The sequence below is a fragment of the Sinocyclocheilus grahami genome, unplaced genomic scaffold (genome assembly GCF_001515645.1).
Source record: "Sinocyclocheilus grahami isolate Dianchi unplaced genomic scaffold, SAMN03320097.WGS_v1.1 scaffold101.1, whole genome shotgun sequence".
Lineage (NCBI taxonomy): Eukaryota > Metazoa > Chordata > Actinopteri > Cypriniformes > Cyprinidae > Sinocyclocheilus > Sinocyclocheilus grahami.
The window spans coordinates 1,442,135-1,464,807 of record NW_015505280.1 but is presented as its reverse complement, the minus strand read 5'-3'; the positions used below and the strand labels follow the sequence as shown (position 1 = coordinate 1,464,807).

The window sequence follows — 22,673 nt, the reverse complement described above, 5'->3', positions numbered from 1 at the left end:
GTGATTGGCTAAACCACCTCTATCGCCTCTATCGCCCCTCTCCTCAGCGGCATGTGCTCTAGTTGTATTGTAAACAACGGCGTCGTTAATATCGCTTATCAGTTTGAGCCCGATTGAGAAGCAGAGGATATTATTGAAGAGGATCGTGCAGAACCTGTGCAAGCACAGCTTTTAATGGTAGGCCTATGTTTTTTGTTTGTTGTTGTCTCATACTTTTAGATATGCTGTTATTTGTAAATGCTACAGCTTATGTTAGCTTTTAATATATGGTTTTATCCTGATTAAAGCTTTAATACAGTACGACAACTGCACGCGCGTCCATGTTTAATGCTTCTCATAGCTATGTGAAAATAAGTGTATAATTGGAACAGTTCATTGTTGGAGCTGAGCTGAATAAGAGAGAGAGAGAGAGAGAGAGAGAGATGCAGAGCATGTGCATAGCAGGGGGACGCAAGGGACAGTAATTTAAGAACTCTGCTTTAGAACATTGATTTTGAAACTTGTGAATCCATTAGAATCGTTAGAAGACAGAGTCGCGATTCATATATGAATAGATTTTTATGTGCACCTCTAGTTTTCTCTTCCTCTTCTCTAAAGCAGCGCAGCATGACCTCGCCCCCTTTTCTGCCTTTTCCCGAGGTTGGGGTTTATCTGGGTTTGTTATGTCACGAACCCGGGAAGTAACTCGTTGTAGTCCCTACGAGTGTGTTTTTGTAGGCATTATACTGCCAGAATTTTAAAAGACGATATCTCCGTTTGCATTGAACTTTCAGCTTCGTAAATTTGCATATATTGTTTATGCTCAAACAGCAACATTACACACTAACTAACGTTAAAAACGTGAAATCGCAGTCAACCACCCCTTTAACATCAAAATTGTTTAAAAGGACATAAAAGTTTCAAAATGCTCATCGTAATGATCTCTAATTAAAAATAACATTTAGGTCCCAATTATATATAGTATATTACAGAGTTCATTTTATTGCATATAATATGAAAGCACTGAGTGATAGGTATCACAAAGTATTTTGTGAATCTTGTAATTGTACAGTCACTAATATACCTCAAACAAAATGTAATCATCAACATTTGAAAGTGACACCAAACAGTGCATGTTGATTTCAAGTACGTCACAGCGCAGATCATTTGAGCTCAATCTGGCAATCTAGCCGCTAGACTGTAGCTAGCAGATGACAGTTAGCATCTATCAGGCAACGGACTGATGAAGTCCCTCAGTCAACCTGCTGTAAACAAGAACAGGACGTCATATGGGATTTTATGTTTAGAGCAAAACAAATTAAGCATCGCAATGTGCGAACGAAAGGTTTAATATTATTCTGATAGAAAAGTCTCGACAAGGATGACTTCAGGCCATGGTTTTGTACCTCTCTTTCTTTGTTTGATGTTTTCCATCTTAATAAATGTGGAAACTTCTGAAGCCCTTCGCTGCTAAGCAATGTTCTGTGCTGTGTATTGAGGAAAATGAAATGACAAAGTACAAAATGCATTGATGTGTCAGGAGGGAGAGGACAAAATTAAGTGATAAAGAGAGCTTTGCTTCCTCCAGGCAGAACGGGACACAGCTTATAAACTTGACTTCCACAGACAACATCTCAAGTGCATTTCCAATTCTTCACTCAACGACTCCTGGAGACCCACTCCAGCGCTCTGCAGTCTGGGTGGCTTTGTATTAGCAACTGTTTGAGAGCATATATTTCTCCCTTTTTCCTCATTTAATTAGTTGAAAAAATTATTTCGAAAAAATGTTATACAGTAAAAGCTCTCAGGGATTAAAATCAGCCGCACATTTTCCTTTCAGCATCTTTTCTGCAATAAAGGATAAATTATTTAAAATAACACAACCTTTTATCTCACACCCTTTGAAGGCAGCAAATTAAAAATGTAAATTGGGATCTAATTAATATGCAAATATATTCGTTCCCAGTTAACAATTAGCAATTAAACCTGCAGTGTCTAGAAAGAGCATAGACAAAATTAAGAACTTAATTTATCATTAACAAAATGAAAATGTACACAACTTTTTTTGTTTTTGAAATTGTTACGCTGCCTCCCTGCCTCTTCATCAGCACCAGAGCCGGAAAAAAATACATTTAATAGAACAATTTGGTGCTTGTCATAGAAAATGATAAATAACTAGCCTCAAAAACAACATGATTGGCTACATGGATGGTGACTGCAGCGTTGCAGCTCCAGACAGCTGGGAAGGAAATAAACATGCATGGCTATTTCATGCAGTAAAGAAAGAAATCACTGCGAATCTTCATACTATAGAGGGTGCTATGGACATTAAAGATTAAAAGTGGGAAAGTTATTTATACTCTACGCTATTTAGATGTTAGAGATTGTGAAATTCCTCTCTGTATTGGGGGGAGGATAGTTATTTCACTTCAGACACTCTGTGGCATTCTAATGAATGTTCAACGCTCACAGCTAAGCAGCTCGACAGAGTCAGGCTGGGAGCAAGGATGTTTTTGGGGAGCTCTGCTGGGCTGCATTCGCTCTAATGGGAGGACGGTTCAGTCTAAAATACAAACTTCTCACAAAATCGACGCCTTATCCTGTAGGGAGATGTGAAATGCTGAATCGTTTGATGATGCTTCCTCGGCTTCGGAGGCGAGCACTCATACTGTATGGGGCGCTTCTGTAAGTCTTTTCTCTTTGTTATTTTCTGATTCTACAATTGCCACCACCTCCGACAGGATTTGCACTTCAGTGGCGGTGACACTTCAACAAACGTTACTCATTTACAAGCCCCTGGGATAGTAACTTATATCAAGAAGTTTTTGTGTGTTCTGAGACGGAGTGGACATGGAAAACTTTGAATGAAAAACTTCCAGAGCCAGCTTACAGCACTAAACAAAGAATAATGAGAATGAAAATAATACTTTAAAGGAATAGTTGACCCAAAAATAAAAACAAATCTGAAAATGTACTCATTTTCAGGCCATCCAAATTGTGTTTGTTTCTTCATCAAAACAGATTGAAACAGAGAAAAGCATTACATCACTTTGTTCACCAGTGGATCTTTTGCAGTGAATGGGTGCCATCACAATGAGAGTCCAAACAGCTGATAAAAACATCACAATAATTCGCAAGTAATCCTCACAACTCCAGTCATCAGTTAACGTCTTGTGACTTTAAAATGCTGCATGTTTGGAAGAAACAAATCCATTATGAATGCGTTTTAATTTTAAACCGTTGTCTTCTGGCCAAAATATCAGAGTCCATAATACACAGTGTTGCTTCTTTCAGTGAAAAGTTCATCCCCTTGTTGTCCTCACACACCAAAATATTTGTTTAGATCTGTTTTGGGCTGTTTTCATTTCTAAACGGTGCTTGTTCTGTGCATATTTATCTCCTGATTCAGACAAGTCGAGTTTTTCACTATAGAGAAAACAATACTATGAATCAAGGACTCGTATTTTAGCCGGAAGCAATGGTTTGAAGTTAAAAACATCTTGATGGATTGGTTCCTTACAAACATGCAGCTTTTCACAAGACATTAATTGATGGACTGGAGACATGGATTATTTGTGGATTATCATGATGTGTTAACCAGCTATTTGGACTCTCCTTCTGACGGCACCCATTCACTGCAGAGGATCAATTGGTGAGCAAGTGATGTAATGCCAAATTTCTCCAAATTTGTTGTGATGAAGAAACAAATGTATCTACATCTTGAATGGAAATTTTTCTGCGTTTTTGGGTGAACTATTCCTTCAAGCATTTAGCTAGTGTTAAACTAAGGGGGCCCGGGGTCCTTCATACAGGCCTTTTGTTTGTTTACCACTTCTGTGAAGATGTAACCAAAAGCAAGACTGTTTTACCCACTTAAAAAAAAAATCAAAGAAAAGTGAAAGCCCACGGGTACAATAATAGCTTTAAATAGTTTTCAGCAGCATTCTCTAGGGATGATCCTGCCTGGGAAAAAAAAAACCTAGCTAATTTGATAAATATGCTCTTTAAACAGCAAATTTAATTTAGCATTCTCTTATTATGAATACAAACGCAGTCCTCAACTAAATATCCTTCCACTTAACCATACATATTTCACCCTTTTAGGGGGACCACCTACATTCCATTCAAATGCAGTGGGGTTCATTAGCGGTGTGGAGATAATGCAGAGAGTGTGTTTAATGTAAGCACTGCTAAATCACTAATTTCCCACAAATAATTCTCCTTGATCTAATCATAAATTTATGCAGAAGAGAAACTGACGCTCTTAACGTTGCTGGTCAAAGTAAAATAAGTAAGTGCAGAGCATAAATTATGCATGCATGCTCACGTGTGAGAGTGTGTATTTGTGTGTGTGCTTCTCATTTCCTTTCATTTACCTGTTTGTTATTGTCTTGCTTTTTTAGTTCAATAAAATGTGGTTGGCTAATTAACCTGCTCCCTAAGAGGGATTAAAATGTGTTTATTTTTCTTTCTTTCATTTCAAAGTTATTTTCACCAAATAATGTTCATAGCTATTTCAAACCAAATCTTCTGCACAAATAACCTAATATTAGCAAGAAATCAAAGTGTGAGAAGTGCTGTGTGTATTAATGCATGTTCCACTGTACCTTTAATTGATCAAGAGCCTTTGGGTTTGGTTTCACGTGGTGCTTTTCACAGCTCTGCTTGTAGGCCAGAATTATATCTGTCAGAGTGAGACTGTCAGCTAAAACAGAACAAATGTAAAACCCACATATTAGAGCCACATCAAGAATATTCCATTTATATTCCATTATATTATTAGCAAAAAGAAAAAAAATGAATTAGCACCATGACATACATGAAGGAAATAATTAAATATTTTATTTACATTAAAGTACATACTGTATATAAGGTTATGTAAGGTTCATTTAAAAATATAATTGTGATACATTAAAAAATAAATGAATACTTTTCTTCATCAAGGACACATTCAATTGATCAAAAGTGACAGTAAAGTCAGTACATTTTTGCAAAAATATTTTAAATTAATGCTGTTCTTTTGAACTTTCTATTAATCAAATAAACTTGGAAAAGCATATCATGTTTCTACAATTGTACAAATTTCACAATATTACTTTTAATAATTTCACAATATTATTATAATGTATTTTAACCAAATCAATTCAGGATTGGTGAGCATATGGGATTTCTTTCAAAATCATTAACACATCCTACCGACCCAAACTGACCATGTCTCACACATAACAAGTGTTGCTTTTGCTGTTATGACAAATGATGTTACATGAAAAAAAAAAAAAAACGAGCACAGCTGATCTAAAGAGGCCGTCAGCAACATCAACTCCATCTCACCCTCTTGAAGTTCAGCCCTTCTCTCCACAAAGTCAGACACCATCTGCTCATCTGGGGGAAATGATACACGTTTTTCTCTGCCCTCCTTCAGAGACTGAGATGTTGCCTCTTCCTCTGAGAGCCCTGTCATTCTTCTGCTATGAGTGATGTCCTACAAAGTTGATTAACCAAAATTTCCATCAATATGTAGCTCTGATGTCATGTACTTCTATGTCAGACATCCCATTAGCTCAGACGTCAGTCCTCTGAACTATAAAATCCTTCATATATGATAACATCTCTGGACACATTATCTATACCTCATTGCTGCAGAAAACAAACCATGAAATGCCCTCCGAAATCTGCTTCTGTGAATTCTCGTGTTGTTATTCTGTAGTCACTAGGCAAAAGGAAACTTAAACTCGCAGCATAGCACTTCTACAAAACAGTTACAGGATACCACATAGTCAATTATTCATAAACTATGTGCCTCTCAACGCTAGTACAGCTCTATATAAGTCAACATCAAATATGCACATGGGGAAACAGAGCCTACAATTTTTTTTGAGGGTTACTGTCGTAAATATACCTCACACTAAATGTATAACAGTACACTCTAAAAAAATAGGGCACATTGTACTGTATTAACATGAAGGAATTTTCCATATTGATTTTTACAGGTGTTTTACTTATGCACTGCATTGTGTTGTGCTTTAGGGTTAACGGAAATGTCTGTCAAATTAATGTATAACATCCTTGCAGACAATTACAAGCTTTTTCTTTCTTTTTTTAGGCTACATATTATGAGAGAGATTGACAAACTCTAAGTTTACACCATATCACATTGAAATATATACTTTTAAATGCCTTGAATATAAGGTATAACATCTGTAAATCGGTGTAAAATATGTATCTGTAAGTATAAATATTGTAATTTCTCTACCCACTCGTAATATTACAAAAACTTGAGAACAATTTTCAAATTCATATTTATTTCTGTTTCCTGAGTTCCACCACCTCTGAAATCATTATTTAGCAATAAAATACAGTCACGCATTCAGAAAGAAAGAGAGACACGTTTAGTGTAATGTTTAAAAATGCTCTTTTGTAGTATTTTTCAAATGGGTCTATTTATTATATAACAAAACATCGCAATTTGACAATTGGAACTGCTTGTGAAAAAAACGGATAAAAACTACATATCCCATCAGGCATAGCAAAACCCAGGAACTACGCAGCCCTCTTTCTAACCAATCGCATTCGCTGAGCCTCAGCCTGATGAGCAGTTTTGCGGGAACTTTGGAGAGGAAGAGCTGTTACAACCTGCCCCTTACCCGCGGAAAGGTTAGTATAATATTCTCAATCTGCTTTAATAAAGCATAATGTCCGTATGTATTTAATAGCGGATTATGAGGACAAAGCATCTCATCTGTTGTGATAAAAAGCCGTAATAAGGCAGCTAAACCATGCTAGCATAGCAAGTTGAAATTGTTGAGCTGCACTTTGCAGTGACATTAACCGCTTTATCACTCTTAAAAACTTGAATCACATAAGCAAACTGAAACCACAGCTCTTAATGTCTGTGTTGTAAAAGTGAAACAAAAAGCATCATCGCATATTGAAGCTGTATCCATATCACAAATGTTATCACCGAGTTTGTCATCAGTTGTAGTGCTCAAGTGCTAATACATCTGTGAAATCGAAAATCTTCCAAATATCTACATTTTATTTAGTCAACAATAATGAAACAAAGCCTAAACACTAGACAGTTGCACGGCACGACAGTTTTAATGACACACCCTAGTATCATTGTTTTTTGTTTATACTTGTAGTGTAATTATTTGTAGGTCTCTATTTATACATCTGTAATGGTATGAAGTGACTACATCTGATGATCAGGTCTTGGTTTTACAGCCCTCTACGAACACCTTGGCAAGACTGATAAATATATATATATATATACACACACACAGTAGTTACGGAAAGTATTCAGACCCCCTTAAATTTTTCACTCTGTTACATTGCAGCCATTTGCTAAAATCATTTAAGTAAATTTTTCGTAAACATGTGCACTGCACTTTTTAAACACTGTCTGTTAACTTTAGACCAGTGGTTCTCAAACCTTTTTGGTTGCGTCCCCCTCAGACTACCAAATAATTCCACTAAACATTATGAAAAATTAATGTTTTTTTAATTTAAAGGGAAAAAAACACCTGCATCACTTGAAACATTGAAAAACAGCATAGCGAGAATAACTTATTATTATTCTCTCTCTGTTATGTATTTATTTTTTGTGGGTTTCTTGCTGTCCGCTAAGGCATAGGACACACACAGGCTTTCCTCCTCACCAACACACCGTGTCTACACTGGACGCGAGCGGCAAAATACAGTAGAAACATTATAATCAGTGACGCTGTCTACACTGGATGCAGCGCGGCGCGATGAAACTCAACATTAAACTGATGCCTTGTTCTATTTATGACGTACTGACACACAGTTCAAATGATTTGCAACGGTTGCTTTGTCGCGTCCAGTGTAGAGCTGTTGCGGTCCGACGCGTCAACTGTAGCGTCCGGTATAGACAGTGAGTGAAGCCGAGAGCAAGATATGCCTCATCATATTTTCTGTATTTAGCTTTTAAATGACCAGCACCTGCCTGGGTCTGTGCGACTTCATCTATGGCTTTTCTCTTCGCTTTCACAAACTGATCCATCTCCCATTCTAAGTTATGTCCTTTGGCTGTTTACTGTTTTATTTTCTTTTTCTGCTTATGGCCCGTGCTCAACTTGAAGCAGTGCTGCTTAGACCGATGGGTGTGTGTCATCAAAGTACTGCGAGAGCTATAAGAGAGCGCGGACATCTCTCTTTATTTTACAAAAGCACAACGTTTTCTTGAGTGCACACAAATAAAAATAGACCCTTTACAGTTCCGAACGATGTATTTATTCTTACATTTATGAGCAAAAATTACGGCTTCAGCTTCCACTCTCCACACAAACGATTGCACATTTATATAGGTTAAATGTTTAAACTAACATTGTGATATGCTGTAAGTATTTTATGTCTATAGATTTTATTTTCGGCAAGTCCTAATTACAACATCGTATGACATTGTCTCATATGATGCTCATAAGTTTCTTCATATTGCGTTAGTATCTGATAACACCAAATCAGTAAAAGAATAAAAATTGCACTACGAAAGATCTCCACGATTAGCCTGTTTTTGCACTTCATGTTTTTCCCTGCTTGAGAATTTCTGTCCAATGAATGGATGACCTTAGCACACGTGTGGTTTTGTTTACAATTTCTGGTTCACTTGCAAAAAAGGGTAGTGTGAAAGCAAACCGCACCAAACAAAAAAAAAATCAACGTTATATTTGGTCCGGACCAAAGCAAGTGAACTAGCGGACTTTCCTGGTGTGAACACACCATAAGTAACGTTTTCAGTTAAACAATTTACTCTATAAGCATTATTGCTAATATGTTTGTAATGTTGTTTAAAATTAAAATAAAATGTTGTATGTTTGTAATGTTGTATAAAATTAGAAAATAATAAAAAAATAAAAGCCTTATCCCTAATGGTCCCCACTTCAGTTTAGTTGTAATGGAACTTGTGTTTCTCTTGTTTGGTACTTTAAATTATTCAGTAAAATGCCACCAAAGTCCAAGGCAGATGGGGCGAAGAAATCGAGAGCTCCAGCCAAGAGGAAACTGGCTGAAGAATTCACACCTGGAGAAGTTCTGACGGATAATGCAAAGAAAAAATGGAAGCTTGGATCAGCTGCGGGGCAGGGAGGTTTTGGCCTGCTGTATCTCGGTAGGATTTTAAAAAAGTTGTCGGAAATGAAGTTCTAATGCTTTATTTCGTTTTTTATCAGTTGCTCAAATGCGAATTTGTCATATATATTTTAGCAAATGAAGACTCTTCAGGATCTGTTGGCGTTGATGCACCTTATGTCATTAAAGTGGTAAGGGGCTTTTGTTGCTGCCAGTAGATATATGTCTAGATCTTGAACTTTTTGAATGGCCGTGATGTTTTGGATGGCCAGCAATGTAATGTCAATCAATGAAATGCATTTCTGTGACCTTAACTAGAACAATAAACAAATTATAAAAAAATTAATAAACTTATTTTTTAATTATTTGAATTGAAAACAATGTAATTTTCTATAACCATCACTTTTATAATTTTTTTATTTTAAGTAAACAAAGCAATAAAACTTATGATTATTACCTGATAGATAGTAATTTGGGTAAAAGAGTGTGACTTTTGCAAGGCCATGTAAACAAGTGTATGCATTTTACAAGCAAACTAAATAGAATAATTTATGCTTTGGTAAAAAGACACTGCATGGAAGTGCGATAATGGATGTATACTTTCCCTCTGCCGGGTTTTTTTAAATGCATGTGGGTTCACGGTTTTATTATTTTTAATGTCAGTTATTATTGGTGATTATTTTTTACTGTGTCTTGCAGGAGCCCAGTGACAACGGCCCTCTCTTCTCTGAACTGAAGTTCTACATGCGAGCTGCCAAACCCGATCTAAGTATGCCCTTGTGACTGCAAACACACCCTCATATGCATGATGATCCAGACTGAAAAAAGTCGAAGAGCAACTCTTTTAATTAAAGAAAGTTCTGAGCTCACCATTGAGGGCCTTATGGAGACAGACAATCCACAACTCTGTGCCTTTGGTGGCTCTTATGGCTGCCCTAAGGCCACAGCATTGCGCTTTATTTAATAACAATCCAAATGTCAGTCTCCCTTGACAATTAACTGCTATATTACTAAGGGATGCTCATGTTTTATTCATTGGAATATTGTAATGTTGGTAAATATTTGTCCCACCAGCAGATTACCTTGCGGCACACTTGCAGTTTGGTCCCCGAGGAATACTCTTATATTATTTTGAGCACCAACAAGTTTAAAGAATAAAAGTTTTGAATAATTTACCCTCTTCATTTATGAATTGATTATTTGATTGCATTTAATGGTTACTGTGATAATCTTACTCAGTGATTTTAGAACTGATTTAGAACACTGTAGTGTTTCTTGATTTCATTTTGAAGTGGAATAGTTAATATGTTGTGACAGAATGTTTTATGTTTTTCAGTTGGGGCTTGGATGAATTCAAGGAAAATGGACTATTTGGGAGTTCCAAAATATTGGGGCTCTGGTTTTCATGAGAAAGGTGGTAAGAGGTAGGAAAAATAATCACCATTTCTCAAAGTTTTACAAGATAAATAACACAACATATTTTTTTTATTATTACTAATAAAATGTGTAGAAATGGTTTTTACAAACGTCTTTTGATCTTTTGAACATGCAACAAGGCCATTTAAAGTATGATGATTTTACCTAAATGTTAATGACAGGGACAGATTTATGGTCATGGATCGATTTGGAGTGGACCTACAGAAGAAGTTTGAGGGAAATGGAAAGAAATTTCCAAGGAAACTGGTTCTTCAGCTGGGTCTCAGACTTGTAGGTTTCTTCTAAAAGTATCTCTGTCGAAAGTAGCAATCTATGCCAAATTTATTTATTTATTTTTAAAGGGGTCATATGATGCGATTTCAAGTTTTCCTTTCTCTTTGGAGTGTTACAAGCTGATTGTGCATAGATAAGATCCCTGAAGTTGCAAAGACTAAAGTCTCAAAACCAAAGAGATATTCTTTATCAAAGATAAGACTCTGCCACGCCCCCCTAAAACGGCTCGTTCTAATACGCCCTCACATATCTACCTCACTGTGTGGAAATATTTGCGTAATGCCACCCAAATGTGCACGCAAAGAAAGAAGGCGTGGTTTCAGTAACCGCAGTTAGTGTTGAAGCAGCCATGTCAGGGAGACGCTCGCGATTATGGTAAGGGCCGTTACATTTCCGACGAGTGCTTGCGGTGTTTGGCCACTCACAATGCACTGGGTCAGAGCAGACTGCGCTTGTCAAAAGGAGGGACTTTGTAGAAAACTAAGTGTTTGAGAGAAGCGGGGCATAGAGAACCTACAATAATGTACAGTATTTGAAAAATAATGTGTTTTTTGAACATTAAAGCATGTCAATATATTCTGTTACACAAAATAATGATCTTTAAACAAGGATCATATGACCCCTTTAAATGAAAATCTTTTAAACATGCACAGCATTTTTCTATTGACTGTTGTGGCATTGCAGGCAGTGGGAGAAAATCTTACATTCCTGTATTATTATTATAAAATCTCATATTCTAACATATTTTCAACTCTCTAGCTTGACATTCTGGAGTACATCCATGACCATGAATATGTGCATGCAGACATCAAAGCCTCCAACCTCCTTCTGTCCTACACCAACCCCAATCAGGTTTGTTTCAAGCCTTTCACACGTTTAACAGATCTCTGTTGCCATGGTTGTATGGCTCTAACTGTGCAGCCGTAGAAGGCAGTGTGTGTAGACTGCAGGACTATACAGAGCTCCCACTTCTTTTAATTGGAGTACCAGTGATTTGCAATGTAAGAAACTACTTGTCTTATTTTTTTTTTCCATCTGTTAATGAGATTTGGGTGGAGGAAAAAAAGCAAAACAATTTAAGCCTTTAATGCGGCTCATAAACTGGAGAGATTAGAGACTATTGAAGCTGTCTCTAGCAAATAAGGTTTGGGGGCTGGGCAGGGGCAAATACTTAATTTGAAGATTAATAATGTATCAGTGGTGTATTATTAAGCTGCTATTTTTAAAGTCACAATTTAAAACTCGGCCTCTTGGGATTAGTCGCTGCTTTCTTGGTGACTCTGAGCATCCTTTTTTTTTAATTGCTAGGGTGTTCTTTTTGCTTCTGAATACATGTATGCCTGTGTTTTATAAATGTGTGTATAAAATGCACTGGTTGTAGACTAAATTATAGAAATGCTTAATATTTGAAATAACAGCGGTATGGAAACTATTTGAAATGTTTGTATGTGAGATTGGATTTTAAAAAACAGAAGGCTAGACTCATCCTTTGACTTTTCTGAACTGAATGTGAATGACTCCAATGAACTGGTTCTTTAAACAAATGATTCCAAAAGATTTAAACTCATAAGTTAGCAGTTTGAATCAGTCTGGCACATCTTTCAGTGAGTGAACTCACAAGTTCATCCAAGTGGTTACTAAATGAACAACAAAAAGTGATTATAATATGCAGTTTAACAAGTCAGATGTTCATTCAGTAACCACTTGGATGGATATGTTTCTGTTCAAAAATGAAGTGTTTTGTGTTTTAAGACTGGGGAGGGCAGTTTTGTGTTCTTGATAATATTTTTGTGCATTGAGTGTTGATGCTGGCAGTTTCTAAGCAGCAGCCCCAGCTCTGAAAACCACATGACAAAGTTTAGTTAAAATTGTTTTTTCAAAAGTTTGTGATGTTTGTCACTGTAGGTGAGCTGTTAATTATTACTGTTGGAAATTGGCGTATGCAGTTATTTCTGAGACACTCTACCTGGACACATCAAATAATTTAGCACTTTTTGGGGAGGTAATAGGTACACCTGCAATTTTTGCACTGACTGTTTTGGTATCTTTGGAACTCTGTTAACTGCTTCCTGTTGCTTTGAAAACAAAGTGCTAATTGTCAGATCTCTTTTATAAGTGACACATACTGCTAATTGGCAATCAGTCTGTTTGCAGCTTCAAATGTAATTTATTTGTAGTAATCTTCATGTCAAGGTAGACTTTATTATCTTGGATGTTATATCTCAAAATAATATTTAATTTCCCAGTGTCTTTTTTTTTCTTTTCTTTTTTTTTTCTGTAATTGATTTAGCAGTGATTTACATTTTGTTGCACAGTAAGCATTTGATTTTGACTTGTTTTTTTGTTTTGTTTTTTTAACCCAGGTATATTTAGTGGATTATGGATTGGCCTACAGATATTCTCCAGAAGGAGTGCCAAAGGAGTACAAAGAAGACCCAAAGAGGTGTCATGATGGGACTATTGAGTTCACTAGTATTGATGCACACAATGGAGTCGGTAAGAAATTTAGTTCACACTTTAGGCCTAGGTGAATCCATATGGCCAGAAAATAGTTTTTTTTTAACCCCTGGAGGTTCAGGTAGCATGCTTTTGAACAGCCATTGAAGTGATTATGTAAAACTTCACATTGTGATAGACAAATTATGAAGAGAAATAATATTTTTAAATGTTGATGTAATGGTACTTTGCATCAAATACTACAAAAGTGGGCTACCCTTTAAAATAGCCTCTGATATGAATGTTTTTTAAAGAGTTCCTCTCTGTGTGGGTGTATATTGCATTATAGCCCCTTCAAGAAGAGGAGACCTGGAAATCATGGGCTACTGCATGATCCAGTGGCTTTGTGGTCGTCTACCCTGGGAGGACAAACTTCAGGACCCACTGTATGTCAAAGACTCCAAACTCAGGTGACTGTCTTTAACCTCATTTGTTGTATTTAGGTTTTACTTATTTCTGTACTAAGATGTAATCTACCTATTTGACCTATAATCAAATTTTTTGCCATGGGATAATGAATATTGGGAATAGGATAATGAATAACTAATATGCCTCTTTGCAGTATAACTAATTCATTTTTCCCATTAATTTCCATACAGCAAATTTCTTTATACAGATAACAATGGATTATATTTAATGAATTATAATTATTCATTAAAATTTAGATTTTTTTTAAAATCCTTTTTTAAAAATATTCTTCTCCTCAGGTGTAGAGATAATATCGATGAGTTCTTGAAAAGCTGTTTCCCTTCAGAAAATATACCAGGTGAGAAAAAACTGAGCAGTCTTTAAGTTCACTGGAGAAGCTTTCGTATATTTAAAAAAGTGAATGCACTTTGGTTGTAAAATATCAATTATATAGTCTGTAATACGGTAGGTTAATAGTCTTAAATCTTAGGAAATTTCTTACAACTAAATGCGATTAAAGCATAATTATTTTTTTTAACCCTGTTGCAATCGCAGAGGCACCTGTGAATTCTGCAGTATTACTTTTTGTTTGTCTGCCAGGCAGTAATTGGAGTGACGCACTTTCGAGCTCTGATGTGCAAACAAGAGCGCGAGGGCCTTTTCTATTTATAATGAGTATGTACCTGGTGATTGAGTCTTAATTAGAGCTAATCTATCAGCTCTGTGCTAATTCCCAGCAACTTCTCACACTTTCTTTAAACTGGAGCTTGACCGCTTTCAACTTTTTATAAATATACACTTTTTCTGTTTACAAATATTTGTTGTGAAATGTTTAGCAAATATAAAAAAGTGTACATAACCTGTATTTGTCCAGTGCGGTGCCTCATAAAAGTGGCTCTGACTGCAGATTAGAGACCTGCGTGGGGCGGATTTTTCAGTCCCGCACCCACAAGATTCTGTCCCACACCTGCCATCTCCCGCAGAAATATATCTTATCTGGTCCCGCTCCCGCACGCGACATTCATGTTTTGTCCCGCTCCCACCCGCAAAAGCCAGCATAAAAATAATCTATATAGATTTTTTTCAGTACATCGTAGAAATTTACATGAAATGGTTCTGTAACATCTCCTAAGCTCCACAACATCCCAGCATAAACACTTCCGATAAAATATTTGTTATTTAGGCTAAGCATCAACATTCACAAACCACTAAATTATTTTTAACAGAAAAGCAAGTATGGGCTGCTGCATGCATGGTTTGGCATGTCAGAATGCGAGCAGCGCTTCCTTTATTATAACACAATAAATGTATGCACAATGAATCTCACAATGTCTTCACTTCGTATGTTAAAATGAGAGGATTCGTGTGCACGCAATTTCAGCACTGCGGTGAGTAGATTCTAACTTAATCACCTCTGATTGGCCATTGCTGAGTCTGTGATTGGCTACATTGCGCAACCCTTTAAACACATGTTATAAATAGAAACTATGCCTAGCTTGCGCATGTCAACCATTTTAATGTTAATATAAGTTGTTCTTTTTGCTTTTGTGCAAAAGATAAATAACAATTTATATGTTTTAGACACTTTATGTTTAGATAATTTCTATTTTGCGGAAGTCCCGCAAATCATTTTACTCTCCCGCATCCCGCACACACACAAGTCTCTTCCCACCTGCACCCGCACTCGCCAATCAAGAGTTGTCCCGCGTCGCACCCTGTTGCGTTGGGTCCCGCGGGAGTGCAGGTCTCTACTGCAGATACTTTATCTGCTGCTTCATTAATTGGAGGAAATGTTATAAATGCACCTATTAATAAATATTAAAATTATAGTCTTTAGTATAAATTAAATATTGTAGGAAATATTGAGGAAAAAGAGTTGTATCAAAATACAGTGTAGCCTATGAGTCGTTGCGTTTTTATTTATTTTTTTGTGCTCACATAATCAGTGTCACAGATTTACCTAGAAATAGTCAAAATATGAAATATTTCATATTCATTTTACATTGTGATGTTTCTTTAAGATTTTAAATAGGAAATTGTAACATTTTGATTCTGAATCTCATTTTGAATGCTTCATTTTCAGTGTAATCTTTTGACTTTTTGGACCACGTTTGTGTATATGCACATAATAAACATTGCATTGAATCAGCTACCCTTCTCGACCACAAAACAATGAAATAAATAAAAGCTGAAGTTTTTAAACAAACTTGTTTTTCTCCGTTCTCGACCTCAGCATTGCCTAGTTTTGCAGTCAGTGTGTGTCAGTCTGTACTTTTGCAGAACTTTAGGGCGTTCTTTCTTTGTGTCGTTTAAAAATCAAAGATGTCATTGGCTCCCTTTGCTCAGTCGCTGATGTGATGGCAGTTCTTAAACCCTGTGACAACCGCGCGGCAGACGGCTAGATCTCTCCTCAGGCTGTTGTCTTGTGCGTACATGCCGCATCACAACACCGAGGTGATGGGAGGCGGCACTGCTAGCACGGCCATCACGACTAATTCTGTTTGGTGTGACTATTTTAGCAGCCGACAGTAAACAACAGTTTGTGAGTGGAGAAGTATAAGGAACAACGTGACAAATGTCAACCCCTCTGCTCTAAACTTAGCCTGAAGGTTAAAGTGTGAGCGTCTGCTGTGGAGACACTGCCCTACAGGGACTGTTCTGTCATTCTTGCACAATGCTAAACGCACGTGCATGTGCACCTTATTAACATCGGACTTCTGCGTGTTCATTTGAGATTAACATTGAGACAGAGGTCCAAGTAACTTTCGCTTAGTTTGTTTATTGACCCAGAAGTGTCTTTAACAGTGCGCAGATGTATTGCAAAGTCGGAGAAATAAATCCATCTGCATTAAGATTAGATTGTTGTACTTAATGTAATTTTCAATTTCCAGAGGAAATGAAGAAGTTCATGCAAGAGGTCAAGGCTCTTGGATACACAGACAAGCCAAATTACGCAAAATTGCGAGGTATTTTGCAGCAAGGCCTGAAGACCATCGGGGCGACCGATGACAAAAAGCTGGACTTCGGCGTGTCGACCAACGGCACAGGCCCGCCCTCCGTCAAGGTAAGAGCCACCTTCAGTAGAACATTAAAAAGCTGACCTCTGTCGCACTCCCTCATTCACGGTGCATTGAAAATGCTGTGACAGTCCCTTTTAGAAGCCCGCCGTTTAAAAACCAGCCCATTTCAACATCCCATAATTTGTTTACCTGTTGAAAGCAGATTCAAATTTGAAAATGCCCACACACGATCCAAGACTAATTGCTCGGGTTAGTAGGAAAAGCTGTTGAGTGCATTGATTTTCAAATGCGATTAACGTGTGATGCTTTTAACAAACGTTTCTTGAGCTTATTTGGATTCTTTCTTGCAATCGACACACGACGCCCTCTTTTTACCTCAAAGTGTCTTGATGTTAATATTTTTATGGATTTTCTTAGATATTTATGTTTGGTATTTTTCTCGGCTTTTCAAATGGTAGAATGTCTTTTGACCTTAGTTTCTTATCCAATATTGCAGTCAGCACCCTCAATGTGGCAGCTGGCATGAGATCTCACTCCTCTGAAATGATGCCACACATCTGAATACTTGGGGGAAGAGGTTATTAATCACTGAATTGTTTTGTCTGGATTTTAAGTTAAATGATCTTTAGAAGTGAATTCTGCAGCCGTCATGTTTCTTTTTGTGTATTTTGTGTAAAACAAACCGTCCGAGCCCACAAAGATGCCCTTGATAGCATATACTTTGTGAAAACGATAAGACTGTGGCTTCATTCATGGGGTCCGGCACAAAGAGCTCTTGGCAACAAAGCCGTCTGCATCTCAGGTTCTCTCCAGCGTCCGGGTGTTTATCCCAGTGGCCCCTCCTCTTCCTCCCACAGACAGGTCCTGAGTGCCTGTGTTTATTCCCTGCTAATGTATCACAAATTTGCTGACACGGTAACCTTGGAGTCGGCGCGGGCCGGCAATCAGCAAGCCGCACTTATGACAGGGGAGGGGACAATGAAATGTGATTTTCATGCGCATCTCGTCAGTAAAGCCGGTTCTGTGATTAGTAGTAAATCTCCAGCACGCACTTTGAGATGGAGCGGCATTTACTACACAGAGCCGTAGATCACTGACAAGCTACGCAATATCGCGTTCAAAATCTCGCGTTAAAAATCAAATGATTTTGAATGCGATATTGCGTAGCTTGTCAGTGATCTACGGCTCTGTGTAGTAAATGCCGCTCCATCTGAAAGCGCGTGCTGGAGATTTACTACTAATCACAGAACCGGCTTTACTGACGAGATGCACATGAAAATCGCATTTGATTATTTGCACAGCCCTAACTGTACAATACAGTAATATTTAATATAATTTAAAATGTAATTTATTCTTGTGATGACAAAGATGAATTTTCAGCAGCCATTTGTCCAGTCTTCACATGATTCTAAACATTCTAATATGCTGACTTGGTGCTCAAGAAACATTATTTATTATTGTCAGTGTTTAAAATAAGAATTTTTTTGATAAATAGAAATTTCAAAAGAACAAAATTTTTTTGTTAAAGTCTTCACTGTCATTTTTGATCAATTTAAATCCGTCCTTGCTAAATGGAAGTATTATTTATTTAAAATATATAAATAAATAAATAATTGCCCCCGAACGTTTGAATGGTAGTGTACATGTATTGCATTTGACATTCAAATTATTTTATTTATTCTTACCGGTTTTACTGGATAGCTAAATTGTAATTAAGTTTTCTCAAGCGTTCACAACGCTCAAGGCTCACATAATGGTTTCCATGTGTATACAGAGCAAAAGGTCCCTTCTTAATATTTGATTTGAACTTCCTCCAAGGTTGCTCTAGGCAAGTGAATTGACCACTGCTCTTCCATCTTTTCCATCCCTTTATTTGTGTCTTTATTTTTGACTGGAAGACTCCCAAGCGGAAGAAAGTGGAAGAAAAAGGCCAGTCTGCTGATGAAACCAAAGGCGCTTCTGCAAAGAAGAGGCGAGCTCCACAGAAGAAGAAGGGTAAGTCCTGTTTCTGGACCTTACCTATTATCACCAATATCAGTAACTTTGGTGTGGTAAATGTTTTAAACTTAATGTGTAACCCGTTTAGAAGTGAATGGAGCTAAAAAGACAGCAAGTCCTGCAAAGCGTCCAGCAAAGAAAGAAGCACAGGCCTCTTCTGAGCCAGCAGTGAAGAAAAGCCGGGGAAGGCCTAAGAAGAACTCTTAATCCTCTTCGCACTCTAGTTCAAGTTGTTTCCTTTTTGTATCTTTTAAATAGTCTGGTCTGTATTTGTTCTCTGTGGTTGCATTTTCTTAAACGTTAGCAGGGTGTTGGGCACACTCTTGCAGTGAAATGATAATAAATAAGGGTAAAAAAAAAAGTGGCTTTGAGTTGCGAGTTATTTTCATTCCTTTGTAATGCCTTGAATAATCAAGCCTATAAGGATGAGGTCCAGGGGGGATTGCTTTGCCCCCGATAAGGAAATCCCTGAAGGAGCTCAGAGTCCCGACTCTTCCCCCGCCACATTTTCCCCTTGTTGTGCTATGAAAGCTGCCGTGCGGCTGGCAATCCGACGTCTGTGGGAGAGGCGAGTTGGTATTTGATACCTGCATCGAGGCAGGCGAACGTGTGGCAGACGCCACTGAGTTTGGAGAAAGGGGGCTGTGCGCCTTTCCTCTCGGCTGCCATTTGATCAGGTGGAGACAAAAGACTAGCACTTGGGTCCTAGTTTCTGTGTCACTCTTGCTTGAGTCTTTCTTAACTTCCTGTTCTCTGCTAGGAAATGGCTTCAAAGAGCTATCATTAAAAGTTAGTTGTGGCAGCACCACTTGTTATGCATTGTAACTTTATCGCTGGTTTTGTTAACGCACCGACAGCATTCGCAGGCATATTTTTAGGTCCAAATGTCATCTTGAATTGTTTGCTTTGTAATCGCGGTAAAATTGATATGACATTGAGGGAACCGGAATAATTTGATGAGGACAGGTTAGAATACATGAATAATAGATATGGCATGGCAGGTATATAGGGTTGTGACTATAGAGTTGTGTTTTCCAAGAGTTTGGGAAAATGCACTTGTAATAGATAAAAACAAACTCAGTTGTGTATTTTTTGTTTATTTATTTTTTGAGAGCATCATAGTTGCTGCCACATAATCTAAGAAAGAATCAATACAGGGTATCAAAACAGATCTGCTGATTCAATTCTGTTTCACAGGCTCTCGTTTTGATTTGAATCTTATTCACTTTCTGATTTATTTGGTTACATATCAATTAGAGTGTCTGTTTTGCTTACAAATGAAGAAATAATCAATGTTCAATCTTCATGTTGTAAATTATACAGCGTCAGAAGAGAGCTGTAAATATGCAGTGTTTCAGACTGATTCTGGTCATTTATTTTGAACTTTTATGCTCCAAGTCATTTGTCTTGAATTGGACTACACCAGTCATGTATGTTGTTTTTTTTAATTTAATTTAATTTTTTTAGCGTGCATCTGAGTAATAGGCATAGGGTAAAAGATAGATTTTATGATATTTGGGAACCAATATCGGGATTATTCAAACGTATTTGAATCAGAAAAATCTGTTTTTACCCAGCCTCAGATGTATTTGAATTTGATTTTATCAGTGCTTCAGTGTGATCTCTGAAATTTGATATGACCTATCAGTAAAGCCAAACCAATAAAACCCAAGTAAGGGACAGAAAATGAATGCACTTGGGTTGCCAAACCATTGCAAATTAAGCACAGTCTAAGTTAGTGTAGTTCCCAAAAACCACAAGTTTGAGATTTCTTTAAACCGATTGCAGTTGTCCATTATCTTCTGCTCTAGGTCAGATGTAGCGTTTCTCCCTCGTGTACACAAAAAACATATTTTGTGCTTTTATACCCAATTTGTCGATTTCAATAAGCTCCTCTGAGGCCAATCTCCCACCTTTCAACCTCTCTGGTTTCCTTGCTGAGGGAGAACTGCCTTGGTTGCCTTGTTAACTCTAGTGAGACTGTTGGCCCAGCAAGAACTGTGAAAGAGGAAGATGTTTCTCCTAATGTTTGTTTTCAGAGCAGAGCCGCGTGAGCCCTGAGCTGATGCCGGCATCGATTGTTCCAACAGTGAGGACTAAAGTGCACCCCTGTGTGCTTTCTTCCTCTTCCTCACCACTGACCTTCAGGGCGCACAGCCATTGCTCCGCAGTAGGGGGCAGTAGTACATAATGATTGCACAGCTGGGGGGTGGGTGGGTCTTGGAGGCGAACCTTAAACACAACATTACCACCTGTACCTCACCGGAGGACATGCTGCTTTGATGGGCCTGACTGTGGCCATTGATTGACCTGTGTTTATATCCACTCTCTTAGTTTCTCAGAGTTTGTCTTGGGCTGTTGGGGTTTACTGGAGGGCTGCATGCAGGAAAATAATTTCTCCTCGCAGAGGTTTCACTAGTACTCTGCTTTCCTCAACATTTTGGAAGGGGGTTAGTTGTTATTAATAGTTACTAGTGTTCTTAGGTTAAAACTTTTGCTGTTAGTTAGCTATTGGTTAGCTGAAACTTTGTGGATAAGTGAATGGCAAGATGGTTCTCCAAATTTGCTATGCCATTTAATATAGTAAAAAGAGGTAATGATTGCTTTAAATAAAGATTAGCAAAATTACAGGGACTGGCAAAAGGCACAATTCATATTTATTTTATTTATTTATTTATTAGCGATACATTCCCGTTCAGTAGGTCAGTACGATTTTTTTTTTCTTTTTTGTTTTGAAAAATGTATAAATTTATTCTCCAAGAATGCGTTAAATTGATTAAAAGTGACCGTGAATACATTTGTTGCAAAAGTTCTCTTTCAAATAAATGCTGTTCTTTTGAACTTTTCATCAAAGGATCCTGAAAAAATGAATCACGGTTTCTACAAAAATATTAAGCAGCACAAGTTTTTTCAACATTTATAATAACAAGAAATGTTTCTTGAGCACCAAATCAGCATATTAGAATGATTTCTGAAGGATCATGACACTAATGGCTGCCATTACAGAAATATATATATCTATATTTATATTTTAAAAAGTAATAAAATATTTAAATAAAAAAAGTTAGTTATAATAATATTCTACTATATTACTGTTTTTTCTGGATTTTTGACCAAATAAATGCAACCTTGGTGATTTCTTTGGAAAACATAAAAAAAATCTTACCTACCTCAAACGTTTGAACAGTAGTGTGTGTGTATATATATATATATATATAAACTGCTTTTTCTGAATTTACTGTTTTACAGAAGCATGTAAATTCACCTGGATTGGTTCCCAGTGCCAAGTGATTTTGGGAACTTATGGCTGCATGTTTGAATAGAAACTACTGTTATGCTTATTTTATATTTCAACCTACAGTGGCATTTATTTGTCTTACAGAAATTCAACATTCAGAGCCACATGTTAGTATCTCAATAAAAGGAGGGCGTGGTTGGCAGGAAACAGTGATAGAATGTAAAAAATGAAAGGTCGTCAATGATGGTTCCAAGCTAATTATAATTGCAGACTTTTTTTTTTTTTTTTTTTTCTTGGTTGCAGTCAATTCTTTTCTGTTAGGGCATCTGATAAAATTGTCCAGCTAGTATCTTCATTTCTGTGTTTTGGGGTGTAAAAGAATATTCTTTTTTTTCTGATTTATCAACACCAGCTCTATTTTTTCTTCTCTATCATTCTCCCCTCCTTTAAATTAAATTAATTTCACTGTTATTGTGTTTGTATTTATTCCCGTCACCATGTGCCCCGAAATACCAACACATGGAAAAAGAAATATACTCATTTTACATGGCAGAGCGAGAAAGAGCTCTTTCAATGCAGTTATGGTACATTTGCGATTCTAGTTGTGTGTAAATATTAGAAAACAGCAGGTTCTCACATTCACCGAAGGAAAGGCATAGCAATGGGGCTAAGACGTGCGTTCTTATCGGTATTGTATTCACACTACACCGTCCTCCTGCTGTTTCTAATCTGCCGCC

The 22,673-nt window shown here is 37.2% G+C and overlaps 2 protein-coding genes across 2 annotated transcripts in view; one reads left to right on the top strand and one right to left on the bottom strand.

Annotated features, from left to right (window-relative positions):
• Positions 1–5,440, bottom strand: part of LOC107588294 (protein phosphatase 1 regulatory subunit 37-like) — a 43,387-nt gene extending 37,947 nt beyond the window's left edge. Inside the window, exon 1 of the mRNA XM_016276329.1 lies at positions 5,311–5,440. Coding sequence (XP_016131815.1) covers positions 5,311–5,440 — 130 coding nt within the window. The remainder of the gene's footprint in view (positions 1–5,310) is intronic.
• Positions 5,441–6,527: 1,087 nt separating this feature from the next.
• LOC107588285 (serine/threonine-protein kinase VRK1-like) lies at positions 6,528–19,043 on the top strand. Its single transcript, XM_016276322.1, has 13 exons — positions 6,528–6,633; positions 8,937–9,106; positions 9,202–9,257; positions 9,766–9,835; positions 10,403–10,490; positions 10,665–10,773; positions 11,536–11,628; positions 13,140–13,272; positions 13,562–13,682; positions 13,980–14,038; positions 16,572–16,744; positions 18,599–18,695; positions 18,787–19,043. Exons 2-13 carry the CDS (start codon positions 8,941–8,943, stop codon positions 18,903–18,905), a joined length of 1,284 nt encoding a protein of 427 aa, XP_016131808.1. The 5' UTR covers positions 6,528–6,633; positions 8,937–8,940; the 3' UTR covers positions 18,906–19,043.
• The last annotated feature ends 3,630 nt before the right edge of the window (positions 19,044–22,673 follow it).

Excerpts from the sequence above, each read along its gene's own strand:
- LOC107588285 (XM_016276322.1), top strand. The coding sequence starts at position 8,941 with ATGCCACCAAAGTCCAAGGCAGATGGGGCGAAGAAATCGAGAGCTCCA. Across the intron at positions 13,273-13,561 it reads TGATGCACACAATGGAGTCG|CCCCTTCAAGAAGAGGAGAC; the intron begins GTAAGAAATTTA and ends ATTGCATTATAG. Across the intron at positions 13,683-13,979 it reads GTCAAAGACTCCAAACTCAG|GTGTAGAGATAATATCGATG; the intron begins GTGACTGTCTTT and ends TCTTCTCCTCAG.